General features: G+C 40.1%; 1 protein-coding gene across 1 annotated transcript; it reads right to left on the reverse strand.

Annotated features, from left to right (window-relative positions):
- Positions 1–1,569: 1,569 nt before the first annotated feature.
- Positions 1,570–16,380, reverse strand: LOC116397659 (MAGUK p55 subfamily member 4-like). The gene is made up of 21 exons (XM_031873298.1): positions 16,296–16,380; positions 14,094–14,156; positions 13,140–13,261; positions 12,973–13,050; positions 12,433–12,516; positions 12,223–12,354; positions 8,308–8,389; positions 8,116–8,201; positions 7,788–7,859; positions 7,260–7,456; positions 6,867–6,925; positions 6,287–6,304; positions 5,277–5,318; positions 5,161–5,181; positions 5,034–5,072; positions 4,542–4,709; positions 4,326–4,406; positions 3,515–3,608; positions 3,149–3,257; positions 1,878–2,012; positions 1,570–1,755 (listed from the first exon to the last, which is right to left on the reverse strand). Exons 2-21 carry the CDS (start codon positions 14,113–14,115, stop codon positions 1,570–1,572), a joined length of 1,827 nt encoding a protein of 608 aa, XP_031729158.1. The 5' UTR covers positions 14,116–14,156; positions 16,296–16,380.
- Positions 16,381–18,907: the final 2,527 nt, after the last annotated feature.

An 18,907-nucleotide genomic window follows, 5' to 3' on the forward strand; every position in this document is an offset into this window, starting at 1 on the left:
ATGCATCAAATAAAAATTTCCCAGTATATTCTGGGCAACAAGTACTGCCATTTTGGGTACTTAAAGCATATTTTGACAATTAATTCTAAACTGTGGTATTACTGCTTTTACTTTAGTACAATATATGAGTTCTTATGCAGGCACTTTCTCTTTATATTTTTTGGTTGTTTTTATTTCACGTTATAAAGATCATGTAGACACAATATTCCCTGTCTTATCCGCTCACTGTGTCATGTTACCTGTTGTGTTACACTGACCACCACTTGCTGCTGTTTGTATAGATGGCAGTTAAAGCTGAATGATGCAGTGAGAAGACGCTTATCCTCCTGTTAAATCGGCTAAACTACAGCTGTCCTGCAGAGGATTAACCTGACAACAGACAGAGAGAGAGAGGGAGGGCGGGGGACAACGACGACAAACGGTGGATCAGTTAATGGGAGCTTTATAGTGAGTTTCAGCTCATTATTTATCCGTCCGACCCACAACTTTACTGTTCTGGTTCACTCTCACCGCTCTCATGGCGTCGTTTGCAGGGAAGAAGCAGTAAAAACCTGCTGTACACTTTACCTGCTCAGCATCAAAGGGCAGACAGGCACAGTTAAGAGACTAGCTTGTGAACAGATATTTCCCTCAGGAGCTAGTGGAGACCAAAAACAGAGCTAAAAGAGAGTGAATATTTGACTGACATTCCTCAGGTGGACACAAACACCATTCAAAATGAATGGTCATGTTGCTCCGTGAGTGCTGGATGTGCAAATAAAAATCAGTTTGCTTACAAGTTCAAAACAGTAAAGATTAAAGAAAAGAAAAACCTATAAATTAACCTATTAATGATCTCACAACCCCCTCATGTAACATCTCACTAGTCTCCCCTGGACAGAAAGAAGGAAATCCTTTGTAAAACATCAGAGTTAGGTTTACAGGTGAGGTGCCACAGCAGTTATTGAGGCTTGTCTACTTCCACCTACAACACAAACCCATCTATAAAGAGAAAATAATTAAAATACATTTGATAATTTAAGATACTGACGTAAATAGTATCAAAACCAATACAAATTTACTTTAAAGTGCAGCTTTTAACAAAAGACATGAGGTAACGTGAGACGACAGTCGTCCTTTATTCTTATTATTCAGTATTATTCAAGCTAGCTAGTAGGTACTTACAGAGTCTGCTATTGTAGAATGTAGAGGTCGTTATTCAGTTAGCGAGTGCTCTGAAAAACATGCTTCACATCGTAATTCCTCCCTGAGAAATATTTGCATAACTAAAATTATAAATACTATCCGAGAAGTTTGGTGGAAATTCCAAAGACGAAAAAAAAAAATATGAGTTCTCTTCACGCAGCCTCCTCTCCATCATGTCATCACATCCTTCTTCTTCTCATCTGTCTCCATATCCAGGTCTTTTCTCTTCTCCCAATTCGTCTTTCACTTCCTCCTCCCCCAGTTCTTTATATTTCACTCAGTGTTGTCCCCTTTTATCCAACACATCTCCACTTTATTTTATTTTCTCATTCTCACTTGTAGTTTTTCTATCCCATAATCTTCCAACATCTCCCCTTTCCTCTTTTACTCCTCTGTCCGGCTCCAGCTGACAGGTATCCACTGTGGTTCGTTCTGTGCCTCCTGGATGATGGAGCAGAGCTGCATGCAGGCGTGCTGCAGGTCGTCGTTCACCAGCATGCTGTCGAAAAACTGTTTGTACTTGGCCTCGATCAGCCGGGACAACTCCTCCACCTCCGCAAAGTCCTCCTCCTGCAGAAGCAGAAACATGAGGGCTACATTTTTTTTTGCGTTTTCACTTCTTTCTTTCTGCACTTGGTGCTGTCACATGAAATATTTGTGTTGTGGTGCTTTAATTTCGGCGGAGCTCTTACTGTGAACGCTCTGTTGATGGAGCAGTTGGTGATGATTCTGGCGTCTCTCCGTGTTTGTCTCAGTCTGTCTGGACTGGGAGCTCTGATGAAGATCACGTAGGGCTTCAGTTTCCTCGTCCTCAGAGGCTGGACGCTCTGACGACAAAACCAACATATCTGGGATTACCAGTGTGTTAATCCACCGCTAACAATAGTCCCCAACAAATGCACTATTTCCTCCCGTTTGTTTGATAAAAACTACAGTGACCAGCTGTTTTCGGAAATTATTGAGACTTTTAAACATGGAGTTATACATTTGTGTTTTAACGATTGACGTCTTCAACATGAACCGATGGACTTGGAGCTGAGAGCGACAGACAGGAAGTCCGACAGTACTGAGAGACAGACTACTACATTGTTGGCTTCTTTTCATGGGATTTGTTGACAGTAAGGAAATATAGAATAACCTAAAAAAAACTTAATTTCAACTTTTTCAAATGCATGCATACATGTAATCTGAACTCTGCATTTAACTGATCATAAGAATTAGGAGCTTGGAGCAACTATGGGTTCAGTGTCTCACTCAAGGACACTTCGACATGCAGACAGGAGGAGCCAGGGATCAAACTGACAATCTTCAAATTACCGAACCACCCAATCTGACCCTCTGAGCCAGCTAACTAGTGAGCCTTCATTTTGTCGACTTATAACAAACACTTTGAAGGTGCAATGTGTAAAATATAACCAGAATTTTAGTTTTAAAACATTCAAAAAGGGAACATTATCAACAGAATGTGAAGAGGTTGACGTTTAGTCAACGTCTATGTATTGTGTTGCAGAGGTATCTACTGAAATAAGCATGCTAACCGACGAACCCTGTCCTGTCGTGTAACACCACTTGCTCCGCGAGAGGCAATAATGAGTCACTGTAGCGTCCAGTCTGCCCGCAGTCAAGAGAATGTGGAAGTAGAGCTTCCCCGAGGGCTTCAAAACAATACGTCCATAATATGTTTGTGTCTTGATAGTTTGGTTACTGGAATAAATCCAAAGTGGCAGAAACGAAAAAATGACTCGCACCCTTGCCACGTTGCCCCACCGCTGGGAGGCTGCTTGGCCGGGACTAGAGCGTGGGGCAGCTCCTGGAGATGTACCCCCAGTAGCAGACGAGACGAAGGTGCACATTGTTTTCCCGTTTCTGACACCTTGGATTTAGCCAAATAATCAAACTATCAATGCGTAAACTAATTAAGTGGATCCACGCTATCAACGACGGGCTTCTTAATGAAACTCACATGCGGTTCAACATCGAGGATGCACATCCGTCCTCGTTTAAGCACCTCATCAATAGCATCAGTGCTGGTTCCATACAGGTGGCCCTTATACTCCCCATACTCCACAAACCTGAACACATGTCAACAAACACATGGCAGAGGTACAAATACAGATCAGATAACAGTACAGTCAGAAAAGCTAGAAATGAGTAATAATGAAAAGTAAATCAAATTCAGTTGACCACGTAGCAAACATACATTTAACCTGAAGTAAAGTAATCTCAGTATATCCTAATAATATTCAAAAAGACTGTGCATCCAAATCACATGTGTACAGTCAAATACAGAAATCATGTCAAAAGAAAAGAAAAGTTAGGAGAAGCCCACCTGTTGTTACAAACCATGTACTCAAACAGCTCTTTGGTGGCAAAGTGGTACTCTCTTCCTGTCTGCTCCCCTGCTCTGATTGGACGAGTGGTGTCTGGAGGAACAGGGTGACAGCCAATCAAAACCAGTGCATTAATATTTACTTTTCTTCATGTAGAAATCAAGATTATGAACCATTAAACCCTTATCGAACCTCACAAGAGCCATTGACCTCATGACCCTTCTTCTGGTTTGTTCCATTTCCTGTTCTGTCTCTGTGCTTTTTGGTGCTTTTTGGTGCTATTACTAAATTAAAGTCAGAAGTCTTTGTCCTGTTGTACAATTTTCACAGTTGTGAGTTGTGAGTTCAACTAACAGATGAGACTCTGTGACTGTGTTTTGGATGAGGAAATATTGTATCAACACACATTTCGAATGTCCACTCTTCTGTTATGTCATATTGTTACAAGAACATAATAAATTCATTCACTTAGCTGCTAACATGACTGAAGACTTAGTCTTGTTGTTATGTATGTATGTATGTGTAAACTAAATCATAATTTTTGTCCTAGAAAATCAAAACATGTGTCTTTGATTTTAAAGTAACTTTTATCTTCTTTTCTTTAATTCCATGATCTTTTACATATCACATAATATTCCATGTGAACATTGTGAATGATGCACAGTATGAAAACACATTATTATTGCTTTTATGTCTTTTCTATCATTGTAGGTTCCCTCCTGTCACCATGTCACACACAAAGTAAAACAGTAAACTTATAATTGTGGAGACACTTTATATGAATATGTTGGATTTGTGGAGGGCACATACGAGGTACGGGTCCCTGGAAGGTCGAAGGGTTCAGTTTGATGAGTCTTTTCCTCAGTTCATTCACTCCAACTCTTGTAGCACCTGGACATGTGGATATATATTGTATATACAGTTAATATTGTAGATAAATTGAAAATTAAAGAGGAACATACTGTGAGAGAAAACAATCGGAGCTTTCAACAAAACAAAATGATAATTTAAAGATTCCTGTCTCACCGATAAGGACGATGAGGCGGTGGTTCTCCTGTGGAGGGCGCTGGTACAACACCACCTCCTCATAGGGGGTGGACAGGGCACTGCTGTTGGGTGAGCAGGAGGTGCAGGACTGTCGTCTCCTCCTGAAGGACGTCCTCCTCCAGAGACGGAAACTCTGCCGGAAACCAGCTGGTGAACACAATTAATTCATTCACTTATTGTATTTGTGACACAGTGACAGTATTTATTATGTATTAAACTGCTGACAAACTCTCCCAGGGATTAAGTGGAGAAATTAATATACATTGGTACAACTTTATACATCTATACTGTATATATACAGAATCATATATACAGAATACAGAATATACAGAATATATATAAATATATAGTTTTGCTACGAGTGAATTATAGGTTGTACGAAATGAATAAATTAAGTTATCAGCAAACAGTTTTGCTTATTTGTGTATAAACTGACAAACAAACAAAACAAATTAACTAACTGCGTCTTACCCAGGTAGATTCCATCAGTAATATCAGAGTCAGCCTTATCTGAAGGAAGAAAACATAAAAAGTCTTCACTCACTTCAACTGTTAACACAGACAACCATTGTACTGCAACGCCTAAATAAACACCTACCAAAGTGTATTTCTTCCAGCTCTGTGGAGATGAGGAAAACAGAAGATGATGATTCATTTCAGTCTATATGAAACGTCAAGTATCATATATTCATCATTGTGTCGGACATGTTTTACCTGTTACGGTGCGTTTGTCATCAGAATGTATTTGATTATTCTCTGGAACATATTAAAAAAAAGGTACTTTTTAAAGTCAAAGCTTGTTTCCACAAAGTCACAGTAACTCTAACACTGTGTGACAGAAGGTTTGGTGTAATGACCAGCAACAATATGAAGAGTTAACGTTCCTGATGATGTTTTAAACTGTCAGACACAAGGCGTCTCAATAAAAAAGGAACCGTCACTGTTTCTTAGTTGAGGTTAAATCAGAAAAAACTTGGAAACTTCCCCTTGAGCTGCTTATTAATTGTTGCCACACATGAATGTGTCACCTCACCTGACGCAGTACTGCAGTTTTAGTGTAAGAACAACTTTGGTTGTGGGTACAGTGTGTATGTGTACTGCTTGTCTTGTAAATTTGAGTTTAATAGCTCGCATTGTATCGTATGTGGTGCTGAAACAAAAACTTAAAGGGAATATACGCATATATGTATCATATGAAACAGCAGCTAAAATACATATATTATTACACGAATAAAAACGACTTCACATTATTTTGGCATTTAATTAACTTGTCAGCCAAAGCGATGAAACTATATTATAGCATAGACAAATTCAACCACAACTACCATAATCTATAACAAACTACATGTCACATCATTGCATGGCATGAACAGAAATTGCGGTGTGTGTGTGAGGTGTGATAATGATCAACCCCCCAACATATTAACGAATTAAGTAAGTACAGCTTGGACCAAGTACGGATCAATTTATGTCTGTGTAAAAATAAATAAATAATGAATTTCCCCTCCACGGATAAATAAATATAAACCAAGCTTTAACACTTGCACACAGTCATAGATAGATACAGCTACTTGCCTCACCATTCATACCACACATTACACACATCATCAATACCATAACAAACCTACTGACGTCACACGAACAGACAAACTATTGGATTTAGATGTTTAAATTTAAAAAAGAACAACTGACACAATGAGTGAACAATAAGCTGTCTCACCCACCGTTACCATCCAGAGTCACTGAGGACAGACAGAAGAGAAACGTTGTCAAAAGTGTTTCTTGTTGTTTTTAAGTCACATTCACAACATGTTCAGAGCCTGTATGGAGATTAACACCAGTCTGTACTCATGTTCATGCATTGTGATCTTGATTTTATTATGTGTGAGTGATTTTATAGTCTGTATGTGCTTTTAATGCTAGTGCTTCTGTGTTGTATGTTTTAACTCGTGTTTAACAATGCAGCACAATGTATTTTATAGTGCATGCATCTATTAATGTTAATATTGCTTTGCATGTCTTGTATTTTGTACTTTTGTACCTGATGTTCATACCAACTATCTCTTTATAAACTATTTCAATAACTTTTAAATCTTGTTATTGTATAATCTTAATGAAATTTTGTTATTAAATATTCTATATAGCAGGACAACTTTATAACGCCTGTCCAGGGATCACAGACGAACGTCGCTACAGCTTTTAAAGTTAAATAAACCATACCTAACCCAGTTACTACTGCTACACATTGCTGTAGATGCAATCAATATACATAAATGTTAAGAGATAATAATGATGAGTGCTTACAGGGTCGGATGCAGGTATGAACCTGTAATGGCTGACACCACCACTGTTCCCTCTGTTTACTGCAGAGAGAGATGATACATTTCTTCCTTTTGTACTTCGTATATATACTTAGTTATTTTATATTGTTTTATTCTATTTAAATTTTGAACATTGAAATATCGGTTCACATATTTTCTGGGTGTGTTGTATGGAGGGAGTTCTAACTGCATTTCATTTCATGTTAATGACATCAAAGATGAACCTTGGAAAGCATATTTCAGAAATCTTACAGTTTGTATAGTATGTGGTATTTCTTTAAAATCTGTTAAAAGATGCTAAAACATTAGTATGTCCCTTTAAGATTTGTTGATGAAACACATGTAAGGTTCACATTCAGGGTGTGTGAGGTGTCACCTCTTCAGCATGCTGGCAGAGGGAATCAGACCAGCGCAGGATGCAGAGCAGGGCAGCTTCCTGGCCTGCCACCAGCGCCCGTCCGACTGGTCGACCACCTCCAGGAGGTCTCCTCGGCTGAACGCCATCCCTGCATCAGGACAGGGGATGGAGGAGTCCTGCAAGGGGGAGTAGTCCACCAATGCCCTCATATACACCTGACGGACACAGAGAGAGGGATTTAAAGGAAATCTCCCACATTTAAACATCCTCTCACAGGTCTTGTCATAATGTAACATAGAATCACATATCAGTCACAGGAGATACTGCACAACAAGTACTTTTACTGTATGACGCTGACAATACTTTTACTGCTGATACTTTAACTGCATTAAGGGTTTGGGTAATACTTATTTACTCTTACTCAAGTAGTCAAAATAAGTATTTTTACATGAATCTATTTGTACTTTTAGTAAAGGTGAGTATTTCTTCCACCACTGGCAGAGAGACAGAATCAACCATCTGAGGTGTTTGCTGGATGTTTCTTACCGACTTCTGTCTGCTGCTGCTCTGAGATTTTTCAGGAATGACTTTGAACAGGATTGTTCCCTGGGAATTGATCTGCAAATACAACAAATACTAGTAAATAACTGATCAATTGTTTTAATAATCAGATTATGATCACAACTATAAGCACCTGCAGTCACAAAACCACAGAGGAGCTATTCCTTATTCGATTTTCTAATTCATTTATTTGTTCAATATTGTGCACAGATAGTTAACACTAGAAATTAAAATGAAAAATAACTTTACGTATGTCATTTCCTCCCTTTATTTTGTTATATTTAAGTATTTATTTTCCCCTCAGGTGTCCTACCAGTATCTGGATGACCTGTTCTGGCTCCAGACCCCCCACAGGGTTTCCGTTGACCTCCAATAAAAGATCACCAGGATGGAGAAGTCCTGGGACACATACAAATTAAACCATGATATTGCACATTCTCACCATGTTTAATACATTATTAACTCTCTGGTATTGTACGTTATATTTAATACATATTTATCTCACTGCTGCGGTCGGCCAGTCCTCCATGAATCACCCTGGCGATGTAGATCTCTCCCGTCTCCTCGTCCCTCCTTATCGTCGCCCCCTGACATAAAGACAGTTATTCCAAATTTAACAACCTTCAATGGCTACAGAAGCAGTAACTATCAGCGCTGTATAAATAGAGAGGAGTATAATTGTGGAAAGATACAAATGGAAGATGGGATGAAAGCAACTGATGACTGAACCTCTTAAAGCATGAGCTGAGGCAAGGAAATGCATTGGTTATATACAGTCTTTGGTTTATGCCAATTCAATTTATCAAATAATTTCACAGTGTAGTATTAGTGATTTTACTTAAATAAAGGATCTGAAAACTTCTTCCACCACTGGCAAAGTGAAAGAAGTTGACTAAAGATATACTAGAATCTAAGCATGAGGCTGTAAGATAAGAAAGACTAAGACGAACATATGGTCTGACAAGAGCAACTGCAATGAATACCATGAGGCGATGACGGTGGTCACAGTTTTAAGTATAGCTGGATGGAAGAGGAGATGTCATTTTTTTGTACCTTCAAATTTTTGCTTTTCCCCCTTTCAGTGATAAATCCAGAGATGGAACAACTGTCTCTCAAAAGTGTTCATTGTTCGAGTCAGTCTGCTTCTGGTATATGGTTTAACTTTGTTCCTTACACTAATATTTGGGATCCAAATTCTGATGTAGATTTACATTAAAAAGAAGAAGTAGAGATATCTTAATCCGTTTCAGAGTCTATTTTCAACACAACAGCAGACAAGGAGAGGAGACGGTTCATTTTTTGGGGCCTACTTATTCTTTTTCTTCTTCTTGGTTGTCAAGCACCCTGTGCTGTGACAGTCTTGTTGGTCCTCCAGAGGAGCTCTAGAGACTGCTCCATTATTGAGCCTCACTTGTCCGTTACTACCACGACCACCTGCCCTTTGGGTGGCACCAAAGGTCACCACCGTCCTCTTGGAGCCTCCGTTCATTCCTTTTGGACTCCTCGATGTTGCGAAGCCGTCTGCACAAGAACTGACAGACGTGGATGAAGACGAGGAAGAGCAAGAAGAGGAGGACGAGAGGTGTCGTGGGTAAGGTGTGGGAGGTTTGCGGACCTCTTTTGGAGACATTGAGGAGACCCTTGGAGGAGGTGGGGGAGGAGTGCGCTGTTTGGGCCTGCATGGAGGTAACACCTCTGTGTGTTTGCTGGCCACAATGAGCCCTTGGAGTTTGTCGACCACCTCAGCCAGCAGATTGAGCGCCTGGGCATTCTCTTCCACACTGTCAGTGATCATCTCTGTCGCCGCCACCATCTTCTGGCCAAGATGACGAACGTCTTGAGTGCCATGCTCAATGCTAGTGGCCACCGTCTGGACGGTGGACCTGAGTTCCTCAATGCTGCACTGTTTGGTGAGCTCACATTGTTGACTAAGTTTTGGTTGCTCCTGCTCGTTTTGTGTCTGTTGTGGTTGCTTCTGGCGTCCATTGTGACGAGAAGCAGTAGAGTATTGGGTCATTGAGGGACAACTTAGAGGGTCTTCTCGGAGTTTGCTATGAGATTCAGTTTGACACACATGTTGCCTGCCAGGGGTCGGGAGAGTGCTAACCCCCTGCTGCCGAGTGGAGCGATGAGGTGCAGGACTAGAAGGTGCTGTGTGGGCTCTAAGTGGGTTCATCCCAGTAGAAGAGGGTCTCCTGCCGGGTGTAGGGATGTTCCTCGAGTGTCCCCCTGTAGTCCCCTTTTTGTAAAAGATGGGGGAGTTGGGAAAGCTCAGACTGTAAACTGGGACTGGAGGAGGAGGGTAGGCGTAGTCGTCACTGCTCCCTCCGTTAGAGGCACCTTCTCCCTCGTTCTGATTGGGTTTTTCTAAAAATGGACCTCCATGTTGGGTGGCGGATGAAGACAAGAAAGAAAGCGACGACAGAAATGTAAAATATACATTATTGAAAGAGAACAGTAGTGCAGGAACAAGTAAAAAATGGTAAGATGAAAGAGACGGATGATGACTTGATGATGATTGATGAACAGCGAGGATCATGAGCATGTTTGTGAGGTACACAATGAATGAACTTATAGATGAACTGGTTGCTGCCTTTCAACACATTTTCTGGATGAACCAAAGATGGTCTTTCCGACAAAGGAATGTGCAAATGCCGAGATGGATGAATAAATGAAGGGATGAACCGATTGATGCATGGTATTAGTGAAAATATTGGGCCCATATTTATCAAGCATCATCAGAGGAAATTCGTCCTTTTTCTAGGTGATATTTAGGAGAGCTCCACAGGCGTCCTAACCTGTTGGAGCAGCCAGGAGAGCTTATGAGCTTAATAAAAGATACTGTTTCAGCAAAGATTGAACAATGTTTTGATGAGCCTTGTGCAGGATGCAAAAGAGAGCGTGATCTCCGCAAAAACTGAGCTCCTCACAACCACACAGAGATACAGTCACAATACTACAACACGTCATCATAAGTTGTACTTAGAGTTTTGCTCTGAGTTTTTAGTCCTCTGTTAACTCTCAGCGTGATTCCTGATAAATACGCCCCCTGCTGGATGAATTGTTTATTCCCTGTTCCTAATATGGTGATCGGTCGTCTTGAGTGAATGAAAAAATGGACGGATGATTGATGATTGCATTGATTGACAGTCGTCCTCCTCTTACCAGGGCAGGGGGCCGGGCTAAAGACAGAAGGATCTGATTGGTTGAGCCCTTTCTTCCAAAGCGCTGCGGTTTGTGGACGCAAACAGCAGCTTCCCGTTGACTCGTAGCGGGGGAGAAAAGGACGTGACTGTCCTCCCCTGGGGAGGGGCAAAGGCCTGGCTTCACTTTCAGTTGCTCTGAGCTCCTCCCCCGACCAGGCCCTCCTTGCAGGGACGAGACGGTCCAACGTGAGGCGACGGAGGCTGCTCCAACGACTACGAATCACTCGTACTCCATCTCTTACACTTCCTCTGCGCTCTTCTCCGTTCTTGGTGAACAAAAGATAATGAAAGATCTCTTCTGATAGCTTGAAATTAAACTATTTATCTGTGAGGCATTTACAGATCAATACCTCTATCAACTCTCAGCCAAGACGTTATGTTTAGTAGGGGTGTCAGAATTTTGATTTAAAATTTTAAATCGATTGAAATTATTTTTGCAGTTTGTTCCCAATTGACTGGGGAAATAAGTTATTGTTATTACATTCACATACATTGTTTAAATATTACCATATGGCCTTAGTGTGGTACACTCCCCCAAAATATGGCAGTTATATCTCACTTAATAGCATGTAGAATACATTTATAAAGAAGACTATGAAAATCAAAAAAAACAGTCGTCATTGCATAAAACCAATGATCTGCTGATCTTTACGAATCAAGATTTGATCGTCTAACAATGGCAGAGAGCTGAACAAGAATCGTGACACAACAATTTACAATCCAATAATATACTACATTATTCTGAAATGAGTTCTGAAATGAGTTCTGCATAATGTTCTGCATAATGGGTACTTTTACTGATTGTACTTTATGTATGTTCTTATCATAATACTTTTGCACTTTTACAAAAGTAAGAGTTTCAATGCAGGACTTGTAATTTCTACACTTTTAGTTAAGTAAAAGATCTGAATACTTCTGAAATTTTAAAATCAATGTGGTGCAGTAAAAGTACATTATTTCCCTCTGAGATTTAATGTAGTAGAAGTATAAAGGAGCAGAAAATCAAGTACAGTATAAGTACCTCAAAGTTCTTAAGTAAACAAACTTATTAATCTTCCGAAGAAAAACCTAAGAAACTGGTTTGACTGATTAATATTAGTTCACCAAATTATTAATGCTTCACTGACAACCAGATTTATTTATTTAAGGAGGAATAAATAAGATATTTAGATTTCAGGTTTGACCTGTTTCAGCATTTTATAACTGTGTCTCACCAGCGGCTGGTTGTTCTTCACCAAACAAACGATCCTCATGGCCTCCTCGCCCTCGGGCATCTCATCAGGCAGAGGCGGTAAAACAGGTCCATAGTCTGACTGGGCCACACTGTCGTGAGATGATAGGAGGGCCTGAGAGACAGATAACGAGTGTCATAACAGAGCACCGAGCACAAGTTCTGCAAGAGCTTGTACATGCGAGACACACACCTGGATGTGTGGTGAGCTGAGGAGGTTGTAGAGCTCTCTGGCTTCAGCTGAGGGACGGTGGACATTCTGTAGTGTAGCCATGATCTGACGGACAGGCAAAGAGACAGATAGATAGTCAGACAGGAATACAGATGATAACACTCCAGAAGATCAGATGTAATCTGTAAGGCCTCTATTTTCTTAAAATGAATAAGATTAAGAAGATGAGCTCAAACGTTGGTGATGGTGTTGGGTATGAACAAGGACATGTTCCTACTGATGGCAGTGCTGTTTTTTGGGGCTTTTCTTTTCTTGTTTTGGTAAAGCCCTCAATAACCTGGTTAAGAAAAGTACTTTATAAATTAAGTTCATGATTATGACTATCATTATTATTGTTATTGTTATAATTATTATACATGCATAATTTCTGAAGACATATTTTCTGCATTGCCCTTCTTTCTGTTGAACAGAAACATGAACATGCTTATTCTAGTGTGTACAAGATACATACTGACACTTATCGAGGTGTGTGTGTGTGTGTGTGTGTGTGTGCGCATCAACCTCATGTGAGAGTCCTGAGGCATAAGGCAGAAGGGGTGTGGGTGTGGACATCTCGAACTGCAACAGGCACTCATAAATCTAGAGTGACAGAACAGGAAATGAGGTCATTGTTTGACATGTCCATGGTGTGTCTGCTTTAGTGCACGGTTCGTTGAGTCATGTCGTACCTCCAGTAGAGCGTGCAGCCACGGTGCACTCAGCAGTTCATGCAGAACTTCAGCACCAAAAATGTTTCTGCTGACCGCGTGACTGACGTCCTCCACCACACTGGACAGCATCTCACTGACACCTGCACAAACACACACACACACTGTTATGGTCAACGCAATAAGAAATTAAGAAATGAATGAAGACTTGCCGTCTGACTGCAAACGAAACAATTTGACTTTTTAGAGGTAAATTGTTCTCACAGGACAGCGACGCTACAGATTGCTGTAGATTAAGCTACCCAGCAGTATACAAAGGAGTCAAAATTAGCACAACTCTCAGGAATCTTTGACAGCAGTTAAAATGCTACACATACACATTAATCCCAAATGGTAAAATACTTACAAGGAACATTTATTTGAAGCAGAGTATTTTCACAGTGTGGTAATACTGACACTTAAGTAAAGGATCTGAATACTTCTTCCACCACTGGTTATGTCATGCATCATTTCAGATGAACAGCATGACACTACTCAAGTAAGGGGAGCAATTCATGTATTATAAATGTATGAATATCAAACATGATAATCTCTGCCACCAAAAAGTGAAAGAACAAAGGCACTGAAGCCTCGCCATGTTGAATAAGATGCATTACACCAGTCAACAACAGACAAAATTGTATTAGAACATTCTGTAATATCACGGCAGATGCTTGGGGATGAAAGTTTCTCCTAAAGGGTGAAAAACAGACATGTTTGGGCCAGACCGGATTAACTGACACTGAGGAGCCCTGACCCCGCAGAGAGACACTAATACCATCTGAATTAGATTTCACATTAGAATTAAATTGAAGCTAAACCCACCCCTGGATTTAGACTCAAGTTCAGGATTAAGACTGAATTCTAGTCCGACAATGAACAATGAATGGAATCAATGAAGGTCAGATATACAGAGTGTGTGTGTTCGTTTCTCACCGTCCTCCATTGCTGGTCTCATGGTGATTGTCCAGACTCACCGCAAAGGAAAGAAGGTTTTTACTGGAAAAAAGAAGGGGAAAATAAACTTTTAATGTCAACCATATTCTGATCTAATGCAACAGGGTCATTACCTAAAACATTGAACAATTGATATAATTCAAAAATGTTATTAGTTACTATTTTTTTTTAATAACTGAAAAATATGTTCATGTAAATATCTGTGACGGTGTTACAAATTAAGAACTTACTTTGCATGTACATCTACCATCATCAGGATTTTAAGGTGCTCAATACAGAATTCTGAGCATTTCGATTTGGCTCTCAACGGCTAGCAATGCTATTCGCGCAGCTAACGGCGCTAACAGTGCAAACTACAGCAACAGTGCTGACAGAGTGTTAACATGAGGAGGAGACGGAGGTAGGGTGAACGGTGTCAGCTGTAACTGCTGTATGAACGCACTCAGCGCAGTGCAAAGTGTTGGCCATTAGCTCGCCAACAGGGCAGGCTCACATGCACTAGCATGCACTAAAAGAACCGTGTACGCTTGTTAAACAAAGCACAAGGAAGCATTTGAGTTAACAGTTCAGCACCTCTGAAATAATCATTTTGATAAAAACTAGGTGCGTTCACATCTGCGGTAAGTAGGTCTAAGTTTAAAGCAGAAAGTCTTTCTGACATACAGTATATACATCACAAATACTTTTGTTTTGTCTTTCTGAATTAATTATTATTATTTATATTTTTTGCGTCACGAACTGGTTTGTTATTCTATTAAATGTTTTTAGATTGTTCTGAGCTATATAAAGAGTCAGTCTGGAAAAAAAAAATGAAGAGGAGAGGGTTAGAGACCAATCAATGTCAATTATAGGGAGACACATGTTCACGTTGGTGAAGACGTCATGTATAGTCTTTTAGTGGGCATGCATGATTGCCTTATGAAATTAAAAATGTACACAATGTAGCAAAAAGACCAATCTTTGTTCTGGCTATCAGGTATGAAAAAGCCCTAATGTCAGTGCTTATTTCCACTTTCAGCACTTAAAGAGCAAGTCTGAAATTCTCTCTTTTATCTCAGTTTTTGGTCTCTACCAACTCCTGAGTGAAATATTTGTCTAATGGGCTAAATTGATGTTACGTCTCCTGTTTAGCTTCTTAATTGGCTCAGCTTCCGTTTCCACGTACGCTGCAAAAGCTTTCATTAACTAGATCCCAAAGTCATCAAATGTCAACTGAGCAAATCACGCAGCCTCACCGAACTTTTTGTGTTATGTAAAGACCTGGACCGTTCCCACTGGCTTTAAATACTATAAACTTAAACTCCTGCAATACAGGAGTGAATTTTACAATGAAGTTGTCTTAATTTAGTTAAATCAGCCCTGTGAAATTAAACTCAGCTACAGTCAGAATCCCAACACCACAGCTACTGAACTGAGTGGCAAATTAATTCTTGAATTCCTGCAAACTCAAACTTAAAGTTCTCCATTTTGTTTCAGTTAGCTCTGCCAGTAATTTCATCCTGCCATCAGAGCCAAAGAATAGATGTTTTAAAGGTTTAAAGCTCATTTTACAGGTGAACAATGGATATAATCTTAAATTGATTAAAAATGATGTTCTTTCCTTGAAGGTACAAATATTGAAGGAAGTTGAACTCTTTAACGTGGGTTTTTGAGCACCAGCTGCTGTGATGTTTATATTGTTAATAAATCTATATATAATCTGCTTTGATGATTTATTCTGCTTTTGATTCTATAAGAAGCGGCATGTTATTTAATTCATGCAGTTTGATAATGTTTGTTGCACATGCCACGGTCTCCAAAGCCCTTTTTTAATTTACAGTTTTATGTCTTAAGTTTTGTCCTTTTTATTTCTGCAACTTTTGGATGGATTGCCATAATATTGTATACAGATATTAATTGTACTCAGAGGAGGATTTCAAAACTAAACTAAACTAATGAGTCAGTAAGCCTCAGCTGTAATTTGTGTATACTGCTAATTAACAAATGCGAGCATGCTAAACCAAGATGGTGAACATGGTAAACATTATACCTGCTAAACATTTTCATGTTAGCATGCTGATGTTAGCATTTAGCCTCACAGAGCTGCTACAGACTACAGAGTCTAGCATGAAGTAGAACTCTTACTCAGAGAGCTCAGACCTCGACACATCCAGTCAAAGCTGTGAAATAAGACAAACTCACCACCTCTTCGTCCTCCTCTTCCTCTGGTCCGGTGATGTGTCAGTGTGTGAACTGTGAGCTGAACTGAATCAGCAGTGTGAGCGTGTCAGCAACAGCCAGTGGTGACTGACATGGAAGCGATTTTACTACCAAACCAAAACAGACATTAATCCTCTCTAACCCGACTTAATCCACCAACCACCAACCTCTCTCTATACCTCCCTCTTCTCTTTGATCCCTTCTGATATTTTTAAAATCTTATTCTTTCCCCGCTTCACCTCCTGTCAATCACTCCATCTGTTTCTTTGGTGTGCTCTTCACTCTTTCATTGTGTAGATCCCTCTGTGTAGCTCACTCCTATCATTAACTCGCTCTTTCACTCACTTTAAGCACTTCCACAACAGATCACAAAGCTTCTTAACTCTTTGCTGCTTTTAGCACACACACACACACACACACACACACACACACACACACACACACACGTGGCAGGTCAGTCATGCTCAGCAGCAGCAGGCAACACAGTGTTAAGAGGGCAATAACAGTAGTTGTGATGTATTAAACCCTGCTGCAACATCTGGGTTTTTAAGAGGCAAGCCGTTATCAACTGTGTGTGTGTCTGTGTGTGTTGGGGGTTATCACAGAGTAATGGTCACTGGGTCACCTCCTCAGGGATTAAAACTGATCCTTCAGAAACAGAGACTGTGACAGACGCCACAGAAACAGGCAGACGTAAGAAAACATGACTGCCAAAAAAGGAGCCCTGTTCTCGCACAGCTTTTCCCCCAAAATATCAAACCTCTGCAGGAACATTTCCTTCCAAAGTGTACAAATAACTGCGAAAAAAATTTATATATATGAAATATTATTGTCGCTTTAAGATAAACAAAGTGTTTCAAAATTCCAGGCATGGAAATTATAAAAGGGTGATTTTTTTTTCCAGTAATGCTAAATGAGTTGCGTAACTCACACATACAGTATGCGCAGACACACACACAAAAAGTAATTCAGTTATGCTAATATTTTCTTTTTATCGCAAAGCTTTAAAAAGCTCTTTAGACGTTTGAGGAATAGTATTGTACATGAACGGTATTGTTTTTTTTTCTCCTTTTCCACAATGCTCTAAATATATTATAAATGAATGTTACTATTCATACAGTGCTTTGGCAATGCTGTATCTGATCATGTTGATGGCAACAATTAAGATGTTTATGAAAACATCTTAAGTGCTATACAATTTATATTCCTAAATGAAAAAGAGCAGGAGGTTTAAATTTAGCAGGTGGACAGCAGATCGGAATTTAATCGGAACCTGGAACAAAATATAACTACAAAGCGACGCGAACCATGAGTGATAAGTTCATACATCACCTATAAAATTCAGAAGAAAGATGTTACTATACTGTAGAGCAGATGTTTTTAGTGTTTAGGTTTATTTGGCATACCTCGTATTTTAAGTCAGGTTTCTTATTAAGATGCCCGATTATTTATATTTCATAAAGGTCTGAATTCTCTGATTCATCTGAGGCTCAATATCAGCAACACCAAAGAACAGGTGGTAGACTACCAGAGGAACTGGGGGCCCCTTATCATCCAGGGAGAGTATGTGGAAAGAATGGACTCATACAAACACTGAGGCCCTCCTCAGGAAGGGACAAAGCAGAGTGTTCGTCCTGAGGAGACTCAGATCCTTCAGTGTGTGCAACAAGCTTCTGAAGGTCTTTTACCAGTCGGCTGTAGCCAGCACTCTTCGCTGTGGGGTGGGGTTTAACAAGCTGGTAAGGAAGGCCGCCTCTGTGGTTGGGCTGGAATTGGACAGTCTGGAGTCAGTGGCGGAGAGGAGGATGAAGAACAAGATCAACGCCATCAGTTGACCCCTCTCACCCTCTCCATGACGAGCTGTGGCAGATGGGCAGCTCGTTCAGCCACAGGATCAACCCACCCAGATGTGAAGCCTGTGCCCACTGCCATCTCACTGTACAACAACAGTGTACAGGATAATTAAGAACAATTTTTCGGTCAAAAAACGAAAAATCGTAATGTTTTAGTTTTAGTATTTTGACCGGAATGCAGATTTCCCTTTAGCACCCTGACCTCCATTGACATCACTCTGACCAGACAGCTTCAGATAACATGATATGTACAGGTGTTCAGAATTCACTGAGTAATGACGAGGCAAGGAGTGCAATTCTGATGCTAATGGCAGCAGTGTCTCTTTAGTGTTTTAATGTATCTTAATCAGCTCTTACTCTCTTACTCCAAACGAAAAAACACAACATGTTTGTGCTCCAGAACCACACACTTCAGTGTTTTCTGATCTGGCACTGCTATCGGCAGGACGACATAGTTTGTCAGTGCTTTCCAAAACTGTTACAAACTGAAATTGCTTAAGGCAGGTAAATCAACGTCCACTAACTGTGTCACAACAAAATAGCACAAGTCGTTTTTTATCAAGAAACTCTCAACCTCAGTAAAAAAAGATGTCGGTAAAAATCACAAAAGCTACAGAGGAATAAAAACTGATATACAAACAGTTAAAACCACGTTAGGTTGATAAGATAGCAGTGCGGTCATCCGGAATAAAACCTTCATTGCAGGTAAGAAGGTGAACAAGGTGAACAAGGAATGTAAAG

Source organism: Anarrhichthys ocellatus, unplaced genomic scaffold (assembly GCF_004355925.1).
Source record: "Anarrhichthys ocellatus isolate YVR2014 unplaced genomic scaffold, GSC_Weel_1.0 scaffold71, whole genome shotgun sequence".
In the NCBI taxonomy this organism is placed as follows: domain Eukaryota; kingdom Metazoa; phylum Chordata; class Actinopteri; order Perciformes; family Anarhichadidae; genus Anarrhichthys; species Anarrhichthys ocellatus.

Coding starts and splice junctions, on each gene's coding strand:
- LOC116397659 (XM_031873298.1), bottom strand. CDS start 14,115: ATGAGACCAGCAATGGAGGACG. Junction 12,517..12,972: donor CCTCAGGACTCTCACATGAG/GTTGATGCGCAC, acceptor CCTGTCCGTCAG/ATCATGGCTACACTACAGAA. Junction 6,926..7,259: donor TCTGCCAGCATGCTGAAGAG/GTGACACCTCAC, acceptor CTCTCTCTGCAG/TAAACAGAGGGAACAGTGGT.